The following is a 20948-nucleotide window of genomic DNA, read 5'->3' as shown; positions in this document are numbered from 1 at the left end:
GTACTCCTCGTAAATGCAAGCCTCCACCTGACACGTTAAATTAGTTTGTACAGTAGGTTGCTGGGAACAGTCTACGTGTAAACACGCTGATACCAAAATTTTATAAACAAAATAATGTCATTAATCAATAATGAAAATAATGTATTTTTTAACAATAACGGATCACATATAATAGTCAAATTAACTTGTAGTTTTCAAATTCCAAAGACTACCTAAAGGTAGCACCACTGACAGTAGTCCGTCCTTGGCTAATGGATAAGCTAACTAGTCCGGGCTAGCAAAATAACACATACGAAGCCTCTTCTGTTTTGCATTTTGGACGTTGTCGGTGAGTTGAAGTCCATCTTTTCTGTTGTACTCATTTAAAACAATAAACAGGATATGAGACCCTTAAACCCCAAGCCCCGTATCGTAACCTGAACCGAGCTATATAACATGTACACAAACATTCTGCCTCAAAGCTGTGATGGTGGACAAATAATGTTGAATTAAAATGTGTTTTAAATGCTACCAACGTGATGCTCCGCGTGATCTGTCGGCAAGTGTTAAGTCAGCGCTACCGTTAGCTCTCGTTACATAGTACAACCCCAATTCCAATGAAGTTAGGACGTTGTGTTAAACATAAATAAAAACCGAATACAATGATTTGCAAATCATGTTCAACCTATATTTAATTGAATACACTACAAAGACAAGATATTTAATGTTTAACCTGATCAACTTGATTGTTTTTAGCAAATAATCATTAACTTAGAATTTTATGGCTGCAACACGTTGCAAAAAAAGCTGGGACAGGGTCATGTTTACCACTGTGTTACATCACCTTTGCTTTGAACAACATTCAATAAACGTTTGGGAACTGAGGACACCAATTGTTGAAGCTTTGTAGGTGGAATTCTTTCCCATTCTTGCTCGATGTACAGCTTAAGCTGTTCAACAGTCCGGGGTCTCCGTTGTCGTATTTTACGCTTCATAATGCGCCACACATTTTCAATGGGAGAGAGATCTGGACTGCAGGCAGGCCAGTCTAGTACCCGCACTCTTTTACGACGAAGCCACGCTGTTGTAACACGTGCAGAATGTGGTTTGGCATTGTCTTGCTGAAATAAGCAGGGGCGTCCAGGAAAAAGACGTCGCTTGGATGGCAGCATATGTTTCTCCAAAACCTGTATGTACCTTTCAGCATTAATGGTGCCTTCACAGATGTGTAAGTTACCCATGCCATTGGCACTAACACAGCCCCATGCCATCACAGATGCTGGCTTTTGAACTTTGCGTCCATAACAGTCCGGATGGTTCTTTTCCTCTTTGGCCCGGAGGACACGAGGTCCACAATTTCCAAAAACAATTTGAAATGTGGACTCGTCGGACCACAGAACACTTTTCCACTTTGCATCAGTCCATCTTAGATGAGCTCGGGCCCAGAGAAGCCGGCGGCGTTTCTGGGTGTTGTTGATAATTGGCTTTTGCTTTGCATAGCAGAGTTTCAAGTTGCACTTCCGGATGTAGCGCCGAACTGTATTTACTGACATTGGTTTTCTGAAGTGTTCCTGAGCCCATGTGGTGATATCCTTTACACATTGATGTCGGTTTTTGATGCAGTGCCGCCTGAGGGATCGAAGGTCACGGGCATTCAATGTTGGTTTTCGGCCTTGCCGCTTACATGCAGTGATTTCTCCAGAATATCTGAACCTTTTGATGATGATATGGACCGTAGATGATGAAATCCCTAAATTCCTTACAATTCTACGTTGAGGAACATTGTCCTTAACCTGTACGACTATTTTGTCACACACTCGTTCACAAAGATGAAGCTCGCCCCATCTTTGCTTGTGAATGACTGAACAATTCAAGGAAGCTCCTTTTCTACCCAATCATGGCACCCACCTGTTCCCAATTAGCCTGTTCACCTGTGGGATGTTCCAAACAGCTGTTTGATGAGCATTCCTCAACTTTCTCAGTCTTTTTTGCCACCTGTCCCAGCTTTTTTGGAACGTGTTGCAGCCATAAAATTTTAAGTTCATGATTATTTGCTAAAAACAATCAAGTTTATCAGTTTCAACATTAAATAGCTTGTCTTTGTAGTGGATTCAATTAAATATAGGTTGAAGATGAGTTGCAAATAATTGCATTCTGTTTTTATTTGTGTTTAGCACAACGTCCCAACTCCATTGGAATTGGGGTTGTAGTTTGTATCCTTTATCCCACCATCGTGATGATGCAGTCAGAGCTCATGTCAATGTAAACAACTATTTGTGAGCCTCAAATATTCGAGATTGACAGATAGCAATGTGCTTATGTTGCCCGGCAGCAGGTCAGGATAAGGTTGATTTAATGTCCCTTAGTCCTGTTGACCAGGGGCGTCTATCTCAGACTGCCTCCTCCGGCAAAGACGAAGACCAGCTGAACAGCTCTGGTCAGGCTGCGACTGCAGAGAACACACATGTGGACCAGGTGAGTGGATATTTCATGTAAGGCAACCTACCGTGAGTGCTGTGTTGATTTTCGGATGGTCAGGCTCAAATAAGAGTGGGAGGGGTTTGAAGAGTTTTTAATTGAACACATTGATTGATTGAAGCTTTTATCACAGGTTTCAAGCTCCGGCCTGGATTGTGGTCCTGGTCCAGACTGATTGTGGCGGCTGGCATATCTTTACTGCTACTCATTATTATCTTTCGGGTTCCATAAGCCTACACAATTTAAATGCCGTTTTGAAATCAAATTCCGTCTTGTGGTCTGGTTTACCATTTACTATTTTTTGTCTTGACCCTAAAATTTAAATATGAAATATTTTGATTTTTTTTTTTTTGTCTGTTAGTGTGTTAGTTTGTGTTAGTGTTTAAAAAAAACATAAATTACAAAATAATCAGTGACTTTTTACTTCTTCGGTTCCCCTACTGTACAAAATGGTTAGCACATCTGCCTCACAGTTCTGAGGTTTGGGGTTCGAGTCTCAACTCCAGCCTTCCTGAATGGAGAAGGCAAGTTCTCCCCAGTGGGTTTTCTCCAGGTACTCTGGTTTCCTCCCACATTCCACAAATTGAAGACTGTAAATTGTCTATATGTGTCAATGTGCTTGTGAATGGTTGTTTGTCTATATGTGCCCTGCAATTGGCTGGCGAACCATTCCAGGGTGTACAATGCTTCTTGCCAAAAGTCAGCTGGCATTATTGGCTCTTGCTCACCCATGACAGTAATCAAGTTAAGCAGTTAAAAAAAAAAAAAAAAGATAAGCTCTATAGAAAATGGATGGATGGAAATATGTACATTTATCTTGCATTTCCAAGTATTTCATAATTTGCCTTAACTTTCATCACTTTATTGTGGTTGGTTTCAGGACAGTATGTCAACATTAATTAGTGAAATGCAAATTAGTAGTAAAGAAACCCACTACCAAGAGTGAGAATCCGGTGATATCTGACCCCCCACCCGCAAATTGAGCTTCAGCCCACTTAAAAAGCTTAAACAAGCCCTGAGCATTTGATGAAAGTAACAATGTGCCTCTATGCAACAAATCCTGACACCTTGCGCAACTCCAAGGGTGTGCCAGGCAGGACTTGAAATAGTCTATTGACTCAGCATTGTCACAATTCACACCACTCGAGGCCCCATCAATCTTGCTGCTCAGTAATTCTTATTTAGTGTGAGAGTTGGTTTGTGCTCCTGTTCTAATGGACAAATATAGCTGCTACATTCTTTACCCACTGAGCGACAAAATGAAGACACTGCCCTTGTGTCTCAAGGAAGAAATAGTTAGGCTATACATGGAAGTTACATACTGTTCCTTTTTATGGTTTGACGCACTGTTAGCATTTAGTGACAGGGTATTGCATCGACTCTCCAACGTTTAGCTACTGTACCTTTAGCTGCTGTTAGGAAAGCACATATTCCAAAATTATTAATCATCTTTCTGTAAATGTCAACACCCTCCTGACTTGTGTACTGACTTGGCTATTTTGTGATGAAGCTGTTGTGTCAAGCCGTGGAAGGATCCAAATGTCTGGAAACAGAGCAGTTTACAAGCTGTAGCCGTGTCACTCGTACAAACAAGGGAAAGCTGGATTAAAGGAGGGCAAAATAGAACAGACATTTGTCTGTCTGACAAAGTGGAGAAGAGGCCCGATCTTTTCCTGTCCGCTGTTCTTTACTTTGGCAGATGGTCTCAAGTTTCTTTGATTTGGAGCTTAATTGAACAAAACCGAATCAGACTTTTGTAATTACCGGAGTTAAAGTGGAGGTAAAACACAGTTGAATATAGTGTGTATGAATTTGTTTTTTTCCCCCAACTTACATAGTGATCCTTTTGGCTTTTTTTGTTTTTTATTTTTTATTTTTTGTTTTACAGGTGTTGCCAGTTGTGGACAAAGCCTCTCCTGGTTCGACTTCATCCTTTGAGATGCTCGACATGGAGCCTGTCCGGCCTCCTTACCAAAAAGTGCAGCCTCATTGGTTCTTCTACAAACGGGGCGATGACAATGTACTCTGGCTCCCTTTTAGCAGAGAAGACTCAGACAAATTAGAGAATGCCGACAATGCAAGTAAGCATGCACAAACTGTCTCTAGACATTCCATTACTCTCTGGAATACCAATTTCTGCTGCTGACAAATTAAAATTCAATATCGACATATTTGAACACAAATTCCATCTTCTCCTTATCTATGGTGAGATAGACATATTGGCATATCTAGACATATCCATTAGAAATGTACAGAAATTGTTCCCTGATTTGTTAAATGATACCGAATGCATGCATTAATTCACTTAACTCCATCTTATTAACTAATTTTTAATAATGACGCTCTATCCAGTGACATTGGAAGCTTTAAAATACATAACTGTTTTCGGGATGCAGGACAAATCCAATTTCTGAAACAAGTAGAAAAAAATGAGAATTAATTAAATTGTCCCCATCTTAAAAATCTGTATTAACAATACAGTGTTGTAAGAAACCTCTCAATATATTTAACTGCCGTACAACTACAGTAATTAAGGTGCTGTAAATTTGTTAAAAAGAAACTCAAGATTGTCTTTGTCAACTGGATTTAATCTGTAAGAACTTGGTCTTTGGAGCCGCAGAGTTCGTGTCCCGTTGCGGACAAATGTAAAATGGGAACTAGTTGTTAGAGAGAGGCGAGTCTGCTACTGCCATGGTGCCCTTGACGAAGACCCCACATGCGAGCTCAAGAGGTGTTGCACGTTTTGTGCGCCCCTTCCACTCTGACATCTCTCCTTGCATGCCTGAAATATTCAATTTCACCTTGAAATATTATATGTATAATAAATGTAATTGAACGATTGTATTTTGGCCATAAAAAAAGTTAAAATGTGTATGTAAAACATGTAAAATAGGTAATTTAATTTCTAAAATAGTATATTTTTTGTTTTCATTTTATTTTTTAGATTTAATTATAATTAACCAGTTATATCATAAAATAATTCATTGTTAAATCTTTTTATTTGGTTACTATTTTACTATTTTCTAATTGAAAATAAACCAATGATTTAAAAAGCTAAATCTATACGAATAGAAATGAAAATTAATGAAAATAGTTTTATTAACCAATTTTGAGGGGGGGGGGGGGGGAACACCTAGAGTAATGCAACAAATGTATTGGGATCTTTGATAATGTAAATGTTTGGTGCGCTGCATTAAAGCAGAGTTTTTTTTTGTTTTTGTTTTTTTTCCCCACCCCTGGTCTTATGTGAACATTACATGGTTATCAGGAGGCAACGAGGAGGTGGTTGTAGCTGTGGAGGGTGAGCGCTATGATGTACATGTCAAGGAGAGAAAGTGCTATCCTGTATACTGGGAACAAGCTGCGACTGAAGTTCGCCGCTGCACGTGGTTCTTCAAGGGAGATAAAGACTTAAGGTTCCTGCCATACTCTGAAGACTTCAGCAACAGTCTGGAGGTAATCTGACACGAGAGAAGCTTGTGCAAATATCACCCGTTCCTCAGTCAGAAATAGCCAGATTGTTCCAACTTTACAGGATGCCTATATGATCGCCGTTACTTTAGATGAGTGGAAAAGGAAGCTTGACTTTCCCACAGGAGAGACGGTCATTTTACACAATCCCAAGGTGAAACCTGCGCCTATATGGTCACCATAATTTCATATATTCTACATTCTTCAGTTTTTTTTTTTAATGCTGTATTCTTTTCTTCTGCTCCTCTTCCAGCTGATAATGCACTACCAGCCATTAGGATTTCAGGAAGACTGGGTCTCCTCGCCATCTGAGAACACCCGTCCTAGAACAGTCAAACGTGGCATAAACAACATCCCTGTAGAAATACCTGATGGTATGTTTTTTTTTTTTTAAATAATAGTGGAATATTCACACACTCGCCACTTTATTAGGTACACCACTTTAAGAGCTGCATCAACAAATGTTCCATCCATCCATTTTCCATACCGCTTATCCTCACTAGGATCGCGGGCGTGCTGGAACCTATCCCAGCTGACTCTGGGTGAGAGGCGGGGTACACCCTGAACTGGTCGCCAGCCAATCGCAGGGCACATACTGTATAAACAAACAACCATTCACATTCACACCTATGGGCAATTTAGTCTCCAATTAACCTACCCTGCATGATTTTGGGATGTGGGAGGAAACCTGAGTACTCAGAGAAAACCCACGCAGGCACGGGGAGAACATGCAAACTCCACACAGACGAGGCCGGATTTGAACCCGGATCCTCAGAACTGTGAGGCAGATGTGCTAATAAATAACCCACCGTGCTGCCTACAAATGTTCCAAGATGTCTTTTTTTTAACCTCTTAATAACTAAAGACACATTTGGGATTTCATAATGTCTTTATTTCAAGGTGAACCAGAAAAGGTGGACCATCTTGTTTTTATGGTCCACGGCATCGGTCCTGCATGTGACTTGCGCTTCAGATCCATTATACAGTGTGGTAGGTGTATGCTTTTTTTTTTTTGTGTGTGCATTTTCCTACGCTGTTTGGAAATGTATTTATCATTCCTATTCTTGTGTTGTCTTTCCAGTGAATGACTTCCGTAGTGTGTCACTGTCCTTGTTGGCTTCTCATTATAAGAATGCTCAGTCAGAGGGCAAGGTTGGAAAAGTGGAGTTCCTCCCTGTGAACTGGCACAGCGCTTTACATGGAGACGCCACTGGTGTGGATGAGTAAGTCTATAGAAAGACCGGAGTGTATACACACACACACACACACACAAACACACACAATTCCTTTCTCATCTTTGCGCCGCCTCTTTATTCATTCGTACTCACTAAATTTTGTTGCTTTTGTCTTCCTACTTTCCAGGGACATCCATAGGATCACTCTGCCCAGCATCAGCAGACTGAGACATTTCACCAATGACACCCTGCTAGACTTGTTTTTCTATAATAGTCCCACGTACTGCCAGACCATAGTGGACACAGTCGCCTCAGAGATTAACAGGCTACACACTCTCTTTAAAAAGAGACACCCCAAGTTCAAGGGAGAAATTTCTGTCGTGGGTCATAGCCTCGGTTAGGGAAATATTCACACATTATTATAGACTTTACAGTCTTGAACAATAACACTTATTCTTATTTACCTCTCTTTCAATAGGTTCATTGATCCTGTTTGATATGCTAACCAACCAGAGAAGTGGTTCAGAATCTGCAAGAGAGGAGGTACAATTTTGATGATTGCATTCTCAATAAGTAGGCTGTAAAAAATAGTTCAAAACCACAACAAAAAAAACACCTGTTTGCTAAAGGTGCTGTCTGATGACTTGTGTGATCCCGAACATGATACACTGGAACAGACTCTCACCCGACTGGGGCTGCAGCAATACTCACCCACATTAAAGGCAGAAAACTTGGACCTAGAATCACTGGTAACAAACAAACAAACAAACACAGAAATGCAAAATAATACACTGCATTGTGTAAGCTTTCATAATGCACTGTTTGTCTTCCTTTAGGCTCTTTGCCAAGAAAATGACCTCAAAGATTTAGGAATTCCTCTTGGACCCCGAAAGAAGATTCTGAAATATGTCAGGAGAAAATGTTTTTCAGAGGTCAGACACAGCCGCTTATTGAGATACAATGCATCCTGAGTATTAAAAAAAAAAAGTATGATTTTGAGGAATAGGGATATAACAACAAAATGTGGAAAAAGTGAAGAGCTGTGAATAACTTCCGGATTGTATGTTCCAATATCCTTTACATGTAAATTTTGTCAGAGTAAAATAAGTTTGTCTGAATGTGTTTTAAGTGTTTGTTTGTTTTTTTCTAAATGATGGCACCAATGACTTAATACAATAACACAATATGTATCATGTTGAATTAGGATAACAAAGCTGGACGTCTGGCTTCAGTGCTGCAAGGTTCTCTTGGCAGTGAGGGCAACGGTAACCGGTCTCCAGGATCTGCAGTCAAAAAGGGCCAGTTCCTCAGAACACAGTCCATCACCGGCGCTGTAGATTATGAATATTTCAACATGGGCATCGGACAGGTACCACACATGCATGCATGGAAACGGTTATTTTTGCCTCCTGCCTTTGTGCATCAACCTCCTGCTTTTCTCCCGCCTGCTTGCCCGGACAGACCAGTGGAAGCATAGCCAAGGGACAGGTTTGTCTCAAGTGGTGTCCACATGATAGCCTTGAAACACAGTATAGTCCAGGGTTCACCAACATGATGCTCACGGGCATGAGTAGCCAGTGGGCCTGTTCTAAAAAGAGTTCACTAATGATAGGATATTGTGATTTCCTAGGAATGTTGTAGAAGTGATCATTTGAAAATGTTGAGGTGAGAAATGGTGAGAAATCATTAACATAATCAGTGTCTTCACATAGATGAATATAATTGATTATTATTAATAACATATAATTAAAGGTAATTTGAGCAAATTGGTTATTTCAGAAGTGTGTGTCAAACTGGTTGCCCTTCAATCAGTACCCAAAAAGTAGCTCTTGGTTTAAAAAAAAAAAAAAAAAAAGGTTGGGGACCCCTGGTATAGTCACTTATGATCAATATTATTTTATTGGCCATAACGGACTGTGGGACCACAGACCACCCTCACTTTCTGTTCTCATCCCATCCTGCATGAGTGACCAGCTCTCCTCCTTACGTGCTCTCTTTCTCGAAGTTGTCTCCATGTTTTGAAAGGATTTTGGCATTATTGCGCCCTATTTGTTTTGAGGGTGTGTAAAGCAAGACCACCGTCTCAACCCTAAGCATTTAAGCGGTTTGATAAGACTGTTTAAATCCTCTCTCTACAGGTATCCATCGATTACCCACAGCTGGCGTTCCAGCCACAGACCTTTTTTGCGTTTGGATCCCCCATTGGAATGTTTCTAACTGTCCGTGGACTTAAACGAATCGATCTCAACTACAGCTTCCCAACCTGCAAGAGCTTTTATAACATCTATCACCCGGTGCTTTTATCTGACTACTCAGTCGATAAATGTGGCTATTTGATGTAAGCGTAAAATCCTCTCATGCATGCCTTGTCTTTCGTTGTGCAGTTTGATCCTGTAGCTTACCGGATTGAGCCCATGATTATTCCAGAAGTTGATCTGGAACCAATGCTAATTCCGCACCATAAAGGCCGTAAGAGGATGCACTTGGGTATGGATTCTTTTTTTTCTTTATCGATCATGCATTAATTGGAGACTCTAAATTGCCCGTAGGCATGACTGCGAGTGCGAATGGTTGTTTGTTTCTATTTGCCCTGCGATTGGCTGGCAACCAGTTCAGGGTGTACCCCGCCTCCTGCCCGATGACAGCTGGGATAGGCTCCAGCACGCCCGCGACCCTAGTGAGGAGAAGCTGCTCAGAAAATGGATGGATGGATATCAAACACTATTATGGCATGAGCTTTTTCCTCAAAATCCTAATGATAATGCATTTTTTGCCTCCAAGAACTGAAGGACAGCTTCACCCGCATGAGCATTGATTTAAAGAATAATGTCCTGGGATCATTACGGACAGCTTGGCAGTCACTTTCCAGACCTGTTGCTGCACTGCCCCCAGTAGATGAAGGAAAAACTACAACAGAGGGAACTCTTCAGGAGACACAAGGTAGATTGTTTTCTGTTTGTCATATAAATTATATAAATATGTGCAGCGTGTGTCTAACCCTCCCTGTCTTCACACTCCTCACTTTCTGCTTGCCAACATCCTGCCTGTTTGTGTCTAACTCTGTCTGGTGGTCACACCTGCTTCCCGCACCCTTTCACACTTTACTGTGAACTTCAGCGTTGGCTGGAGTTTGTGCTTCTGGTCAGAGGGAAGAAAAAAGTGGTGACTTTTGGACTAAAATATTGGAGTGGCCCAGGGCCCTTCATAGGCATTACTTCCAAGGTAAGCTTGGATAGTCACACAGTCACAATTTGAAATTGTTGTCTCCTTTATGAATACAAAAAGACGATAACTACAGTGAAACCTCCAACAATGAACAGCAATTTCACAATTTGAGGTTCGAGCAACATGTTTTGAAAAAATATGCCATTAAAATCAAAATGGAATGAATTCAAAGTCTTCAAACCCTCATCATGCACAACATTACAAGAGATGTTAAAAAATCTCCTTGAGCAGCCAAAGCAAAAAATGTCAAACTTGTTCTCATTACCACATAGTAGTTGTGGTTTCCCTCAAGGGGGCTGGTTATTACGGTAAACCATATACATTTATAATTGCTTGGGTTGTAACGGTTCACCCTTAATCACACTTCGGTACGTACGTTGGTTTTAAGTTCACGGATTGGTTCGCATTTGGTGCAGTAAAAAACAAATGGCTTATATTTTATATAAACACAGGCAGATTGAATGACATTTAAAAATGTAACTAAGTGACAGTAACCTTACACCAAATGTCTTCCTATTACCTTGCCATTGCTTGTCAGTGAAGTGTCTTCAAACCTAAGTTTAGTTTTGTTATACAGTAGTCAACATTTAATGCAGCCCTATGGGGGGCAAAAGCCAGTGCAAACTGTAGGCCGGTCCCAAGCCCGGATAAATGCAGAGGGTTGCGTCAGGAAGGGCATCCGGCTTAAAACTTTGCCAAACAAATATGAGCGTTCATCCAAAGAATTCCATACCAGATCAGTCGTGGCCCGGGTTAACAACGTCCGCCACCGGCGCCATCAGAAATTCGGCTACTGTGGGTCGAAGTCGAAGAAGAAGAGGGGGAAAGCGGGTTATTCGGCAGAAAGAAAAGAGGAAAGCACAGAGCCTAGAACTGAATGTGGGGACTTTGAATGTTGGGACTATGACAGGAAAATCTCAGGAGTTGGTTGACATGATGATTAGGAGAAAGGTTGATATATTGCGTGTCCAGGAGACCAGGTGGAAAGGCAGTAAGGCTAGAAGTTTAGGGGCAGGGTTTAAATTATTTTACCATGGTGTCGCTTTTCGGGAACAGGTGAGAGAGCTTCTCGGTGGACAGGAGAAGACTGAACCACTGCAGCCAAGGTGATCAGAGAGGCAGGCAGGAGAGTACTTGGTGTATCTTCTGGCAGGAAAGGAGAGGAGACTTGGTGGTGGAACCTCACAGCACAGGAAATCATACAAAGAAAAAGGTTAGCTAAGAAGTGGGACACTGAGAGGACCGAGGAGCGGCATAAGGAATACATTGAGATGCGACATAGGGGAAAAGGTAGAGGTGGCAAAGGCCAAACAAGAGGCATATGATGACATGTATGCCAGGTTGGACACTAAAGAAGGAGAAAAGGATCTATACAGGTTGGCCAGACAGAAGGATAGAGATGGGAAGGATGTGCCGCAGGTTAGGGTGATTAAGGATAGAGGATGCCAGTTGTGTGCTAGATAGATGGAAAGAATACTTCGAGGAGTTGATGAATGAGGAAAATGAGAGAGAAGGGAGAGTAGAAGAAGAAGTGTGGTGGACCAGAAAGTTGATGAGCCACACAATGAAGTTATGGGAAAGAGTAGTGGAGGCTTGACTCAGGACAGATGTATTTGCGAGCAACAGTATGCTATCATGCCTAGAAAGAGTACCACAGATGCATTATTTTCCCTGAGGGCTTTGATGGAGACGTACAGAGAAGGTCAGAAGGAGCTACACTGTGTCATTAGACTGGAATCCCCATGAACAATGATGTTCGCAGATGAAATTGTGATCTGCAGTGAAAGCAGGGAGCAGGTGGAGGAACAGTTAGAAAGGTGGAGGCTTGCACTGGAAAGGAGAGGAATGAATATTATCCAAAATGGGATAGAATATATGTGGATAAATGAGAGAGGTGGAGCGGGAAGGGGGAGACAGCGAGGGTGGAGAACTTCAAATACTTGGGGTTAACAGTCTCGAGCAATGGTGAGTGTGGTAAGGAAGTGAAGAAACGGGTCCAAGCAGGTTGGAACGGGTGGAGGAAGGTCTCAGGTGTGTTATGTGACAGAAGAGTCTCTGCTAGGATGAAGGGCAAAGTTTATAAAACAGTGGTGAGGCCAGCCATGATGTACGGATTAGAAACGGTGGCACTGAAGAGACAACAGGAAGCAGAGCTGGAGGTGGCGGAAATGAAGATGTTGAGGTTCGCTCTCGGAGTGACCAGGTTGGATAAAATTAGAAATAAGCTCATCAGAGAGTCAGCCAAGGTTCGATGTTTTGGAGACAAAGTTAGAAAGAGCAGACTTCGATGGTTTGGACACATCCAGAGGAGAGAGAGTGAGTATATTGGTAGAAGGATGATGAGGATGGAGCTGCCAGGCAAGAGAGCTCGAGGAAGACCACGGAGAAGGTTGATGGATGTCGTGAGGGAAGACATGAGGGCAGTTGGTGTTCGAGAGGAGGATCCAGGAGAAAAGGATGATGCGCTGTGGCGACCCCGAAAGGGACAAGCCCAAAGGAAAAGAAGAAGACAGTAGTCAGCATTTGTTATACTCTCATGACAGTTAATATTGTTACGTAAGGCATTGCCTGTACTGTTAATAAAGGTTTTATGATGGCAAATTTAAACAGTTTGAAGTCACAGGACAGCTTGAGTTTTCCACTCTGGAGGTTCCACTGTTCAAAGGAATTTTTTACAGATTGGTTTAATTACTTTGGTTCACCACATTGTTTCTGTCACAGAGGGTTAAATCTTATGTAATGTAACTGTTGGCTGCTGCAGGCTTCGTCCTGCTCCTAACCTGTGCCTGACTTCTTAGTTACTACTTTGTACTGCAGATGTGGCGCTACCTATTCAGGTGTCATGGACTGTATGTACGTGTAGTACTCTATGTTTCAATGGCGGGCCGTGCATGTGGTACCTCGGCCTTCAGTACTGACTTGCACAACTTAGTCCACCTCGCCACTATCACGTCGCGATTATAAAAATCATCAATATATACAAAAATGCAATATAACTGCATGCAGCTGTGTCACGTATATTATCCGGAGCAGTTTAGAATCAATATTTGTCTAATAACATGATACAAAACAGAAAATGAAAAATACACCTTACTCACGAGAGATGCTGATTATTAAATGTATTAATGTGTACATATCGCTACAGACTTGTCGAAGTTTGATGTAACAAGTTTTCCTCTGATCACACCGAAAAATGCTGTCACCATCAAAAACCGACGCTCTGGCCCTGTGAGGACGGATTTGAACTTGGTTAAAGAAACCGTCCCATTGCTACTACTAATTCTGAAGGCCCAGGGCGCACATATATATATATATATATATATATATATATAAATATAAATATATAAATATATATATATATATATATATATATATATATATATATATATATATATACACACACACACACACACACACACACACACCATTGCTACTACTAATTCTGAAGGCCCAGGGCGCATATATATATATATATATATATATATTTTTTTTTAATATTATACATAACCAGAAGCAGTACAGTCAAGCGAAACACTGAAAACAATTGATGCAATTTCATGGAACACTTATTGGAATTTAGGTTGTAAATGTACAGTAGGTCAGTGCTTCTGATAATGTTTGGGCCAGCAGAGAAGGCTTTGTTGGCGCTGATGGTTGATTTAGTTATTATTCTATATCTATCTTACTGTTTTTAACCAGTAATGTATAATATCCAGGGCAGAGGTGATGTAATACAAACAATTCAGAGTCCTCGTTGAACCTAAAAAAACCCAAAACGACAAGAAACCCCTACCCAAAACGTACCTAACCTTGGTACGTTTTGTTGTTTGGAACAGCCCACGAGGCCACATCACACACTTTTTAAACTATTAAGAGTTTGACTTGATTTACAAATTCCAGTGCCTTTTCAATGTCGATTAATCCTTACAAGCAGACATCTAATAAATGCTTCTGTTGTCCCTGCAGGCGAGAGCGAGGAGGCGGAATCGTCAGTATCAACGGAGCAGCCGCAGCAGGCAGAGCAAGCACAAACAAAAGTGGGCATGTTGAATGGAGGGCGACGGATCGACTTCGTGCTTCAGGAAAAACCTATAGAGAGCTTCAATGAATATTTGTTTGCCATTCAGTCTCATCTTTGCTATTGGTGAGTCATGCATTAATATTCAGAAGAGGCCTCTGTTTAAACTGTCCTTTAATTCTTAAATTATTTTCCTGTACGATTTTTTTTAAATTTCTGACTTTGTGTGTCAGGGAATCCGAGGACACCGCTCTGCTGCTGCTGAAGGAGATCTACGACAAACTGGACGTGACATTGGATTAGACTCAACAGTCATTTTAATTTTTCTCAATAAACTCCACTTTCAGTAACCTGAGAGCAGGAACACGAAGGACAGTTACAAGAGGTTGCGCAAACCTCCTCCAGAATGCCTTACTGGCTGTGAGAGTTGAGTCTCTTTTGGTCAGGTGATCTCTGGTCAGATATGTCAGTCAATATTTCATTCATCTCACAAGTGGGGTTGGTGTCTACTTATTGATTCTCCTGTCATGATACGCATTGCACTTTTCTTGTCTAGTTTCCTTACCGTGCACTTTCACTGTTATCAGCATAACATGCGCACAACTGTTAAAAAAACATATTACGGAAGATTTTATGTTATTATGACCACAGGTTCGGTATAAAAATGTGTTGGGTTGCTTAAACACGATTTATAATAGGAGTTCAAGGGAGCGCTCCCTTATGCTATTAGCTTTATACACCGCAATTAATTTTGTTCTGATTGACTGAAATACTTTTTTTGTGTATTCGGCAAGGTTCTCTTCCTGCTCATCCAAAGAAACCAAAGGCTGCTGCCCTCATAATGTGCAATTTTGCAAAAATGCCGACGTAACCTGATTTTCATTTGCGCTTTATTCTTTTATTTCCCTTCTATCATATCCACACGTGCGTGTGTGAAACATTTAATCCTGAATCTATTTTAAAAGTCTGCTCTTAACATATAATACTGTATAATACGAAGAGTGGCGGATAAGTTTGCTGAACTCAGTTTGATCATGTCAAGGGCCAAATTGTGTTTCTCTTCTGCTGTCCTTTGTATCAAGGGACTGTAAAATTAAGAATTTGCCTCTGTATTGCACGTACGGCACTGTTACGTTTGACCATCTCAACATTTCCCTTGCAGTTTACAAAATGTTCACAAATATGTGCAGAAGTAGGATAGTTGTCGCTGTCATATAGATAAGAGCTTAATCAACACATTAACCCAAATTTTAAGATGATCAAAGGTAACTGTCAGTTTTTATTCATATCCAGAGGTTCTTGTTCACTCTCTCCCAACCACCTTATCAACTAGACTGATACTCTGTTTTTGTTTTAACCATATGAGTGGAACGTGTTAAAGGATATTCTGCACTCTCCAAAGATGCACTGATCATGTATTATGTTGTATGATTATACTTAACAACTCCTCTGCTTATGCCATGCACCCTTGATTTATGGTGATGCGCACAAAAATAATGGCTCTTTATACCACTTTTGTGTGCCATAATAAAAAATATGTCTTCACAGATATGTCAGCATTTATATTGGATGCGAATGCACATACTAAAATTAAATGCAAGTGACTGCACAGCTGGAGCTAATAACGTCCTTTGCAAAAGTTATTTGAAGATAGCTGTCGAGAATGTTGTCTCCTAAGTGCCAGATCTGTGTCACATGTGCCGTTACGTTCCAAGCGAAGACTGACTCGCCACAGTTTGATTTGCAATAAGAGAACTAATGAGACAGGTTAATATTTACATTATGTGTTGTCTAGGAAACAAATAACTCACACAAGTGGTGACAAAGCTCGCACTTGGCAACAAGTCAGCAAAATGGTGATTAAAAGCGCACGGACGGGCCACATTTCCTAAACGTCCACAGTTTAAGTTTCCTGTACTTATTATTGTGGATGTAGTGTCTTAGTGCATTGCATCACACTGAGCTCTACATAATAATAGAATTATTTAAAAAAAAAACATCCCTCATTTTCTTCTTCTTTTCCTTTCATCTTGTCCCGCTAGGGGTCGCCACAGCGCGTCATCCTTTTCCATGTAAGCCTATCTCCTGCATCCTCCTCTCGAACACCAACTGCCCTCATGTCTTCCCTCACGACATCCATCAACCTTCTCCGTGGTCTTCCTCGAGCTCTCTTGCCCGGCAGCTCCATCCTCATCATCCTTCTACCAATATACTCGCTCTCTCCTCTGGACGTGTCCAAACATCAAAGTCTGCTCTCTCTAACTCAACCTGCTTGGACCCATTTCTTCACTTCCTTACCACACTCACTATTGCTCTAGACTGTTGACGTAAGTTCTCCACCCTCGCTGTCTCCCTCTTCCCGCTCCACCCACATATATTCTATCCCGCTTTGGCTAATATTCATTCCTCTCCTTTCCAGTGCATGCCTCCACCTTTCTAACTGTTCCTCCACCTGCTCCCTGCTTTCACTGCAGATCACAATGTCATCTGCGAACATCATGGTCCATGGGGATTCCAGTCTAATGACACAGTGTAGCTCCTTCTGACCTTCTCTGTACGTCTCCATCAAAGCCCTCAGGGAAAATAATGCATCTATGATACTCTTTCTAGGCATGAAACCATACTGTTGCTCGCAAATACATCTGTCCAGAGTCAAGCCTCCACTACTCTTTCCCATAACTTCTTTGTGTGGCTCATCAACTTTATTCCTCTATAGTTCCCACAGTTCTGCACATCACCCTTGTTCTTAAAATGGGCACCAGCACACTTTTCCTCCATTCCTCAGGCATCTTCTCACCCGCTAGAATTCTATTGAACAAACTGGTCAAAACTCCACAGCCACCTCTCCTAGATGCTTCCATAGTTGCACAGGAATGTCATCAGGACCAACTGCCTTTCCATTTTTCATCCTCTTTAACGCCTAACTTCCCCCACCACACTTGTCTCTTCTGCTCTTACTTTCTCATGTTTTGGTTGTGAATGTGGAGATGTGAGCCAGCTGCTCCTCTGTGCAGGGACTGATCTATTTCACGAGGATACATGGTCGTGGGCCACCTACAAATCCGTTCTCAACCATTTGCCGTATCACCTTTAACGGAAAGCTATAATGTAGTACTATTGTAAAACCAAAATATTGTAATGCCATCGTATGTGGTCAAGGATGACACAGTCGCTGATGCACTTCAGTCACTTTTTTACCTCGAGCGGTAACGGAATGCACATTTATACAAGAGCTGCTATCAGCTGCAAGACGTGCCCAAGCACTTCACAACTGCCAGCCAGCCAACCACTCAGAGTTACAGATATTACAATCTAATTGCTCGGATTGGTTTCAACAAAGTTGAAGAATGTCAAAGTGGACCCTCAGCCTTTGGATTCCCCCATGGGCCCCATGTGCAGCTGGCTAAAAATGGAGGAGTGTCTCTCTTTTAGGGACAATGACCCCCGCCCCCCTCATGGCACTCCATCCATGACTGCCCCTCTTTTTATGCTTTTCTTCCGAGGGACTGTAATCTGCCCCAGAGAGAGGATGAGGATAATAAGTGAGGGAGTGAGGAGGCGGGACTGTCACTGGTGTCTTATGTTTGAACACAGACAAGGAGTGGTCACGTGGGCTGACATGATAAGCAGCGCAGCACGGAGTTCTGGTTTTCTGGAGGAGAGCTGAAGTGAGGATTTAGAATTTTGGGAATACATCCTAAATCCAGCAGTCTCCCGTTGGACGCCATGGGGGGCTCCCTCAGCCAGCACGGGAAGGGTTCACCTCGCAAGAAGAGCAGCATGTAAGCGCAAGCCTCCATTGTCTTTGTTTATTTAGTATTTTTTTTTGGGTGTGAGCTTGATGAGGATGCGCGAAGAATTGCGGAGTCATGGGAGGATGCAGTTGATGCAGCAAGAGCGGAAGATGTTGAGGTCCGATGACTTGTTTGGAGCTCGTCACAACGCACGAGCGGAGGAATCAACGTGACGTTCCAGTTGGCCGTCATGCTTTCTGCATTAACACACCTTGTGATTCCTTCCCTGTGCACTGTTTTTATTGTTTTCTTTTTTAGAAGCGTTTGTGCAAAAACTGCTGCCGGTGCTGATGAATTATGCACCTTAGACCCCCATTCCTGACTTTTAATCATAGCCTACATGTGTTAAGTTTATTCCTTTGTGAAAAGAATGGTTGATTCAATTTATTTTAAAGCCTGCTGAAGAGGTTATGAAGGCTTCAAAGCACTATGCTCCCCCTTTATTTGTCTTTAATCCTTGAGTCCTTTCGCTTTGTCCCACCACAGCTCATCCCAGCAGTGCTTTTAACTGTAACTGTGCCATGTACTGAGATTAAGTCACATTATGGAATATCATAATCATATTTGGTTAACGGTTTGAGATTAAGTCACATTATGGAATATCATAATCATATTTGGTTAACGGTTTCAGTCATTGAGAAGCAATGACAATACTATCCTATACTATTTATACTGTATGATGTATATCTAAATTTACATTTCAGAGGGAAGTGACCTGGATTTGGAGTTTATTACTGTGGCGAACAGAACTGCGTGGCCTAAAAAAAAAATAAAAATAAAATAACTCTCTCCGAAAAGAGATGCACATTATGAATACATGAGGACAAGCACGATGGTTGAATTATGCATATTTAGAGACCGACGAGGCTTGCTGAAAAGAAAGTCAAACAAACCAATGAATGGTGAGGATTTCTTATGGTTAAGTGTAGTCAAATATGCAGAGAAATGTCAAATAGAAATGGATTCGTAGTGAGCTAAATTTAGAGGCCGAGCAGAAGGGGTATGAAGTCTTTAAAGTAGAGCAGCAGGACAGGGGGGGGGGGGGGGGGGGCGTGTTGTGCACCCATGTGTGCACAAAGCACTTGCACTATTGTCGAGGAAATGTGTGCTCTGGTGTCCCCGTTGTAGTCACGGACAAAAGCTCAGTTGGTGTCTTTATGTTCACGAGCCCTCCTCTTTTTGGGGTCAAACTGTCAAAGTTGGTGACATTACTTCCTCTTAACATACTGTGGCTTCACACAAGTGAATCTAAACTAGATCAAATGTTTGTTTTTAGTCATGGGGGATACCGCCAGCCATCGCCTGCAATCTCGTTTTCCGAATGAATTAAGAACATAGATTCTTTACTTTCAAATTTATACATGTAGTTAAAATGCATGGCCACTAGATAGCAGCACACTGCAATTGTTGAACTCAGTAAATACAGTTCAATCAATCAATCAAATAATCAATCGATGAACTGGAAAAGAAAATAAAAAAAAACATTGGGATTAAGGTCTCCTTTTCAAGGTTAATCTGGCCAAGAAGAAAGTAACAGAATGAATGCAAATTCATATGAGAGCAGCTAATTAGGATTACCAAAATGATTTCAATTTGTGAAATTCCAGAACAAAATGATTTTTTTTTTCAAAAGACCATTTTTCATTTTCTTCAAAATCAGAAGTTTACATACAAAGATGATTATGCTGTAGGGAAAATCCAGATGATGTCATTTCTATGGCAGCTTCTGATGGATTTGTTGACGTTTGAGTTCATTAGCGCCATACCTGTTGATGTATATGGACTAGGCACACCTGAAAAACACTGCCGGTTGGTGGAACATCATGGGAAAGCCAAAAGAAATCAGTCAATATATCAGGAAGAGAATTGTGGACATGCACAAGCCTGGTTCATCCTTGCGTGCAAGTAGTACAGTGTAAGTCATTTTTCTGACTTCAGCAGATTGTCAGGGTGGGCTTGTAGTGGGTCAGCCAACGAGAAATGTTGATCTGAAGGTGGCGCTAGAAGAGCGCACTGATGCCAGGCGGGTCCATCTTCCGTCATCACAGTGGGATGGGGAGATAAACAATCTCTGACATTTGAGAAGCTTCTCTAATTCTCTCTGCACAGTCCACCCCACACACACACACAATTATCGCATCCAAAATCTCATATCTGTGGTGACTAACACATCTGTCATAACTGCTTTATTATTAGCTCATAATAAGCACACATGGTGCTATCAGTCACGGTGTAATCGATGATTAAGGATGGACATTCTTGCTGGATTGCATTGTACATGTGACCGCCTGTGTTTCTCTTATGCTGTGTGTATATGTATATATGATATTACTGAGTGTAAGAAGGCAGAGTACGCGTGAGTGTTTTTTTTTTTTTTTTGTACCTCCCCCTTTGTGAGCTATTTGTGGTCTCACGGTCTTACATAAGAGCCGTTTCTGCTGCCTCCCTACATTTATTATCGCTGTTTTAGCTTAGAGAAGCGCAGGACAGCCCATTCTGCTTTTTGGTGTATGTGTGTGAAATGTTGGCTTTGTGTGTCCATTTAATTGTTGTGCCTGTCACTATATGTCGCTGGCATCGAGCGCATCCACGTAGACGCGTCTTGACATTGATGTTCTTTGGTCAGTTTTGTCCTCTTCGAGACAAGACAGGTTGGTCTTCCTCAGCTGTCCTGACTGACAGAATAACAAACGAGAGGAAGTGAACAATGTCAGACATTTTGAAGGGACACATTATTTGGCTCACTTTCACTGTGGCTAATAATCCCAATCTGTGCAATTTCATTCTTTGCACATCTATCACAAATTG

At 41.5% G+C, this 20948-nt stretch overlaps 1 protein-coding gene across 2 annotated transcripts; it reads left to right on the top strand.

Moving 5' to 3' along the window:
• Positions 1-34: 34 nt before the first annotated feature.
• Positions 35-15994, top strand: ddhd2 (DDHD domain containing 2). 2 transcript variants are annotated; one of them, XM_061671703.1, is made up of 18 exons: positions 35-328; positions 2315-2454; positions 4346-4538; positions 5726-5913; positions 5993-6082; positions 6182-6302; positions 6829-6918; positions 7010-7151; positions 7291-7499; positions 7582-7646; positions 7733-7852; positions 7940-8035; positions 8308-8472; positions 9242-9397; positions 9488-9590; positions 9885-10043; positions 14295-14472; positions 14580-15994. In XM_061671703.1, the coding sequence occupies exons 2-18, from the start codon at positions 2335-2337 to the stop codon at positions 14647-14649; spliced, it is 2265 nt and encodes a 754-aa protein (XP_061527687.1). In that variant the 5' UTR covers positions 35-328; positions 2315-2334; the 3' UTR covers positions 14650-15994. The 2 variants fall into 2 exon arrangements, with proteins under 2 accessions (XP_061527687.1, XP_061527686.1); XM_061671702.1 differs by having other exon boundaries at positions 2312-2454.
• Positions 15995-20948: the final 4954 nt, after the last annotated feature.

Source organism: Phycodurus eques, chromosome 3, assembly GCF_024500275.1.
Source record: "Phycodurus eques isolate BA_2022a chromosome 3, UOR_Pequ_1.1, whole genome shotgun sequence".
NCBI lineage: Eukaryota > Metazoa > Chordata > Actinopteri > Syngnathiformes > Syngnathidae > Phycodurus > Phycodurus eques.
The sequence above is the reverse complement of the archived record's forward strand: the minus strand, read 5'-3'. Positions and strand labels throughout refer to the sequence as shown.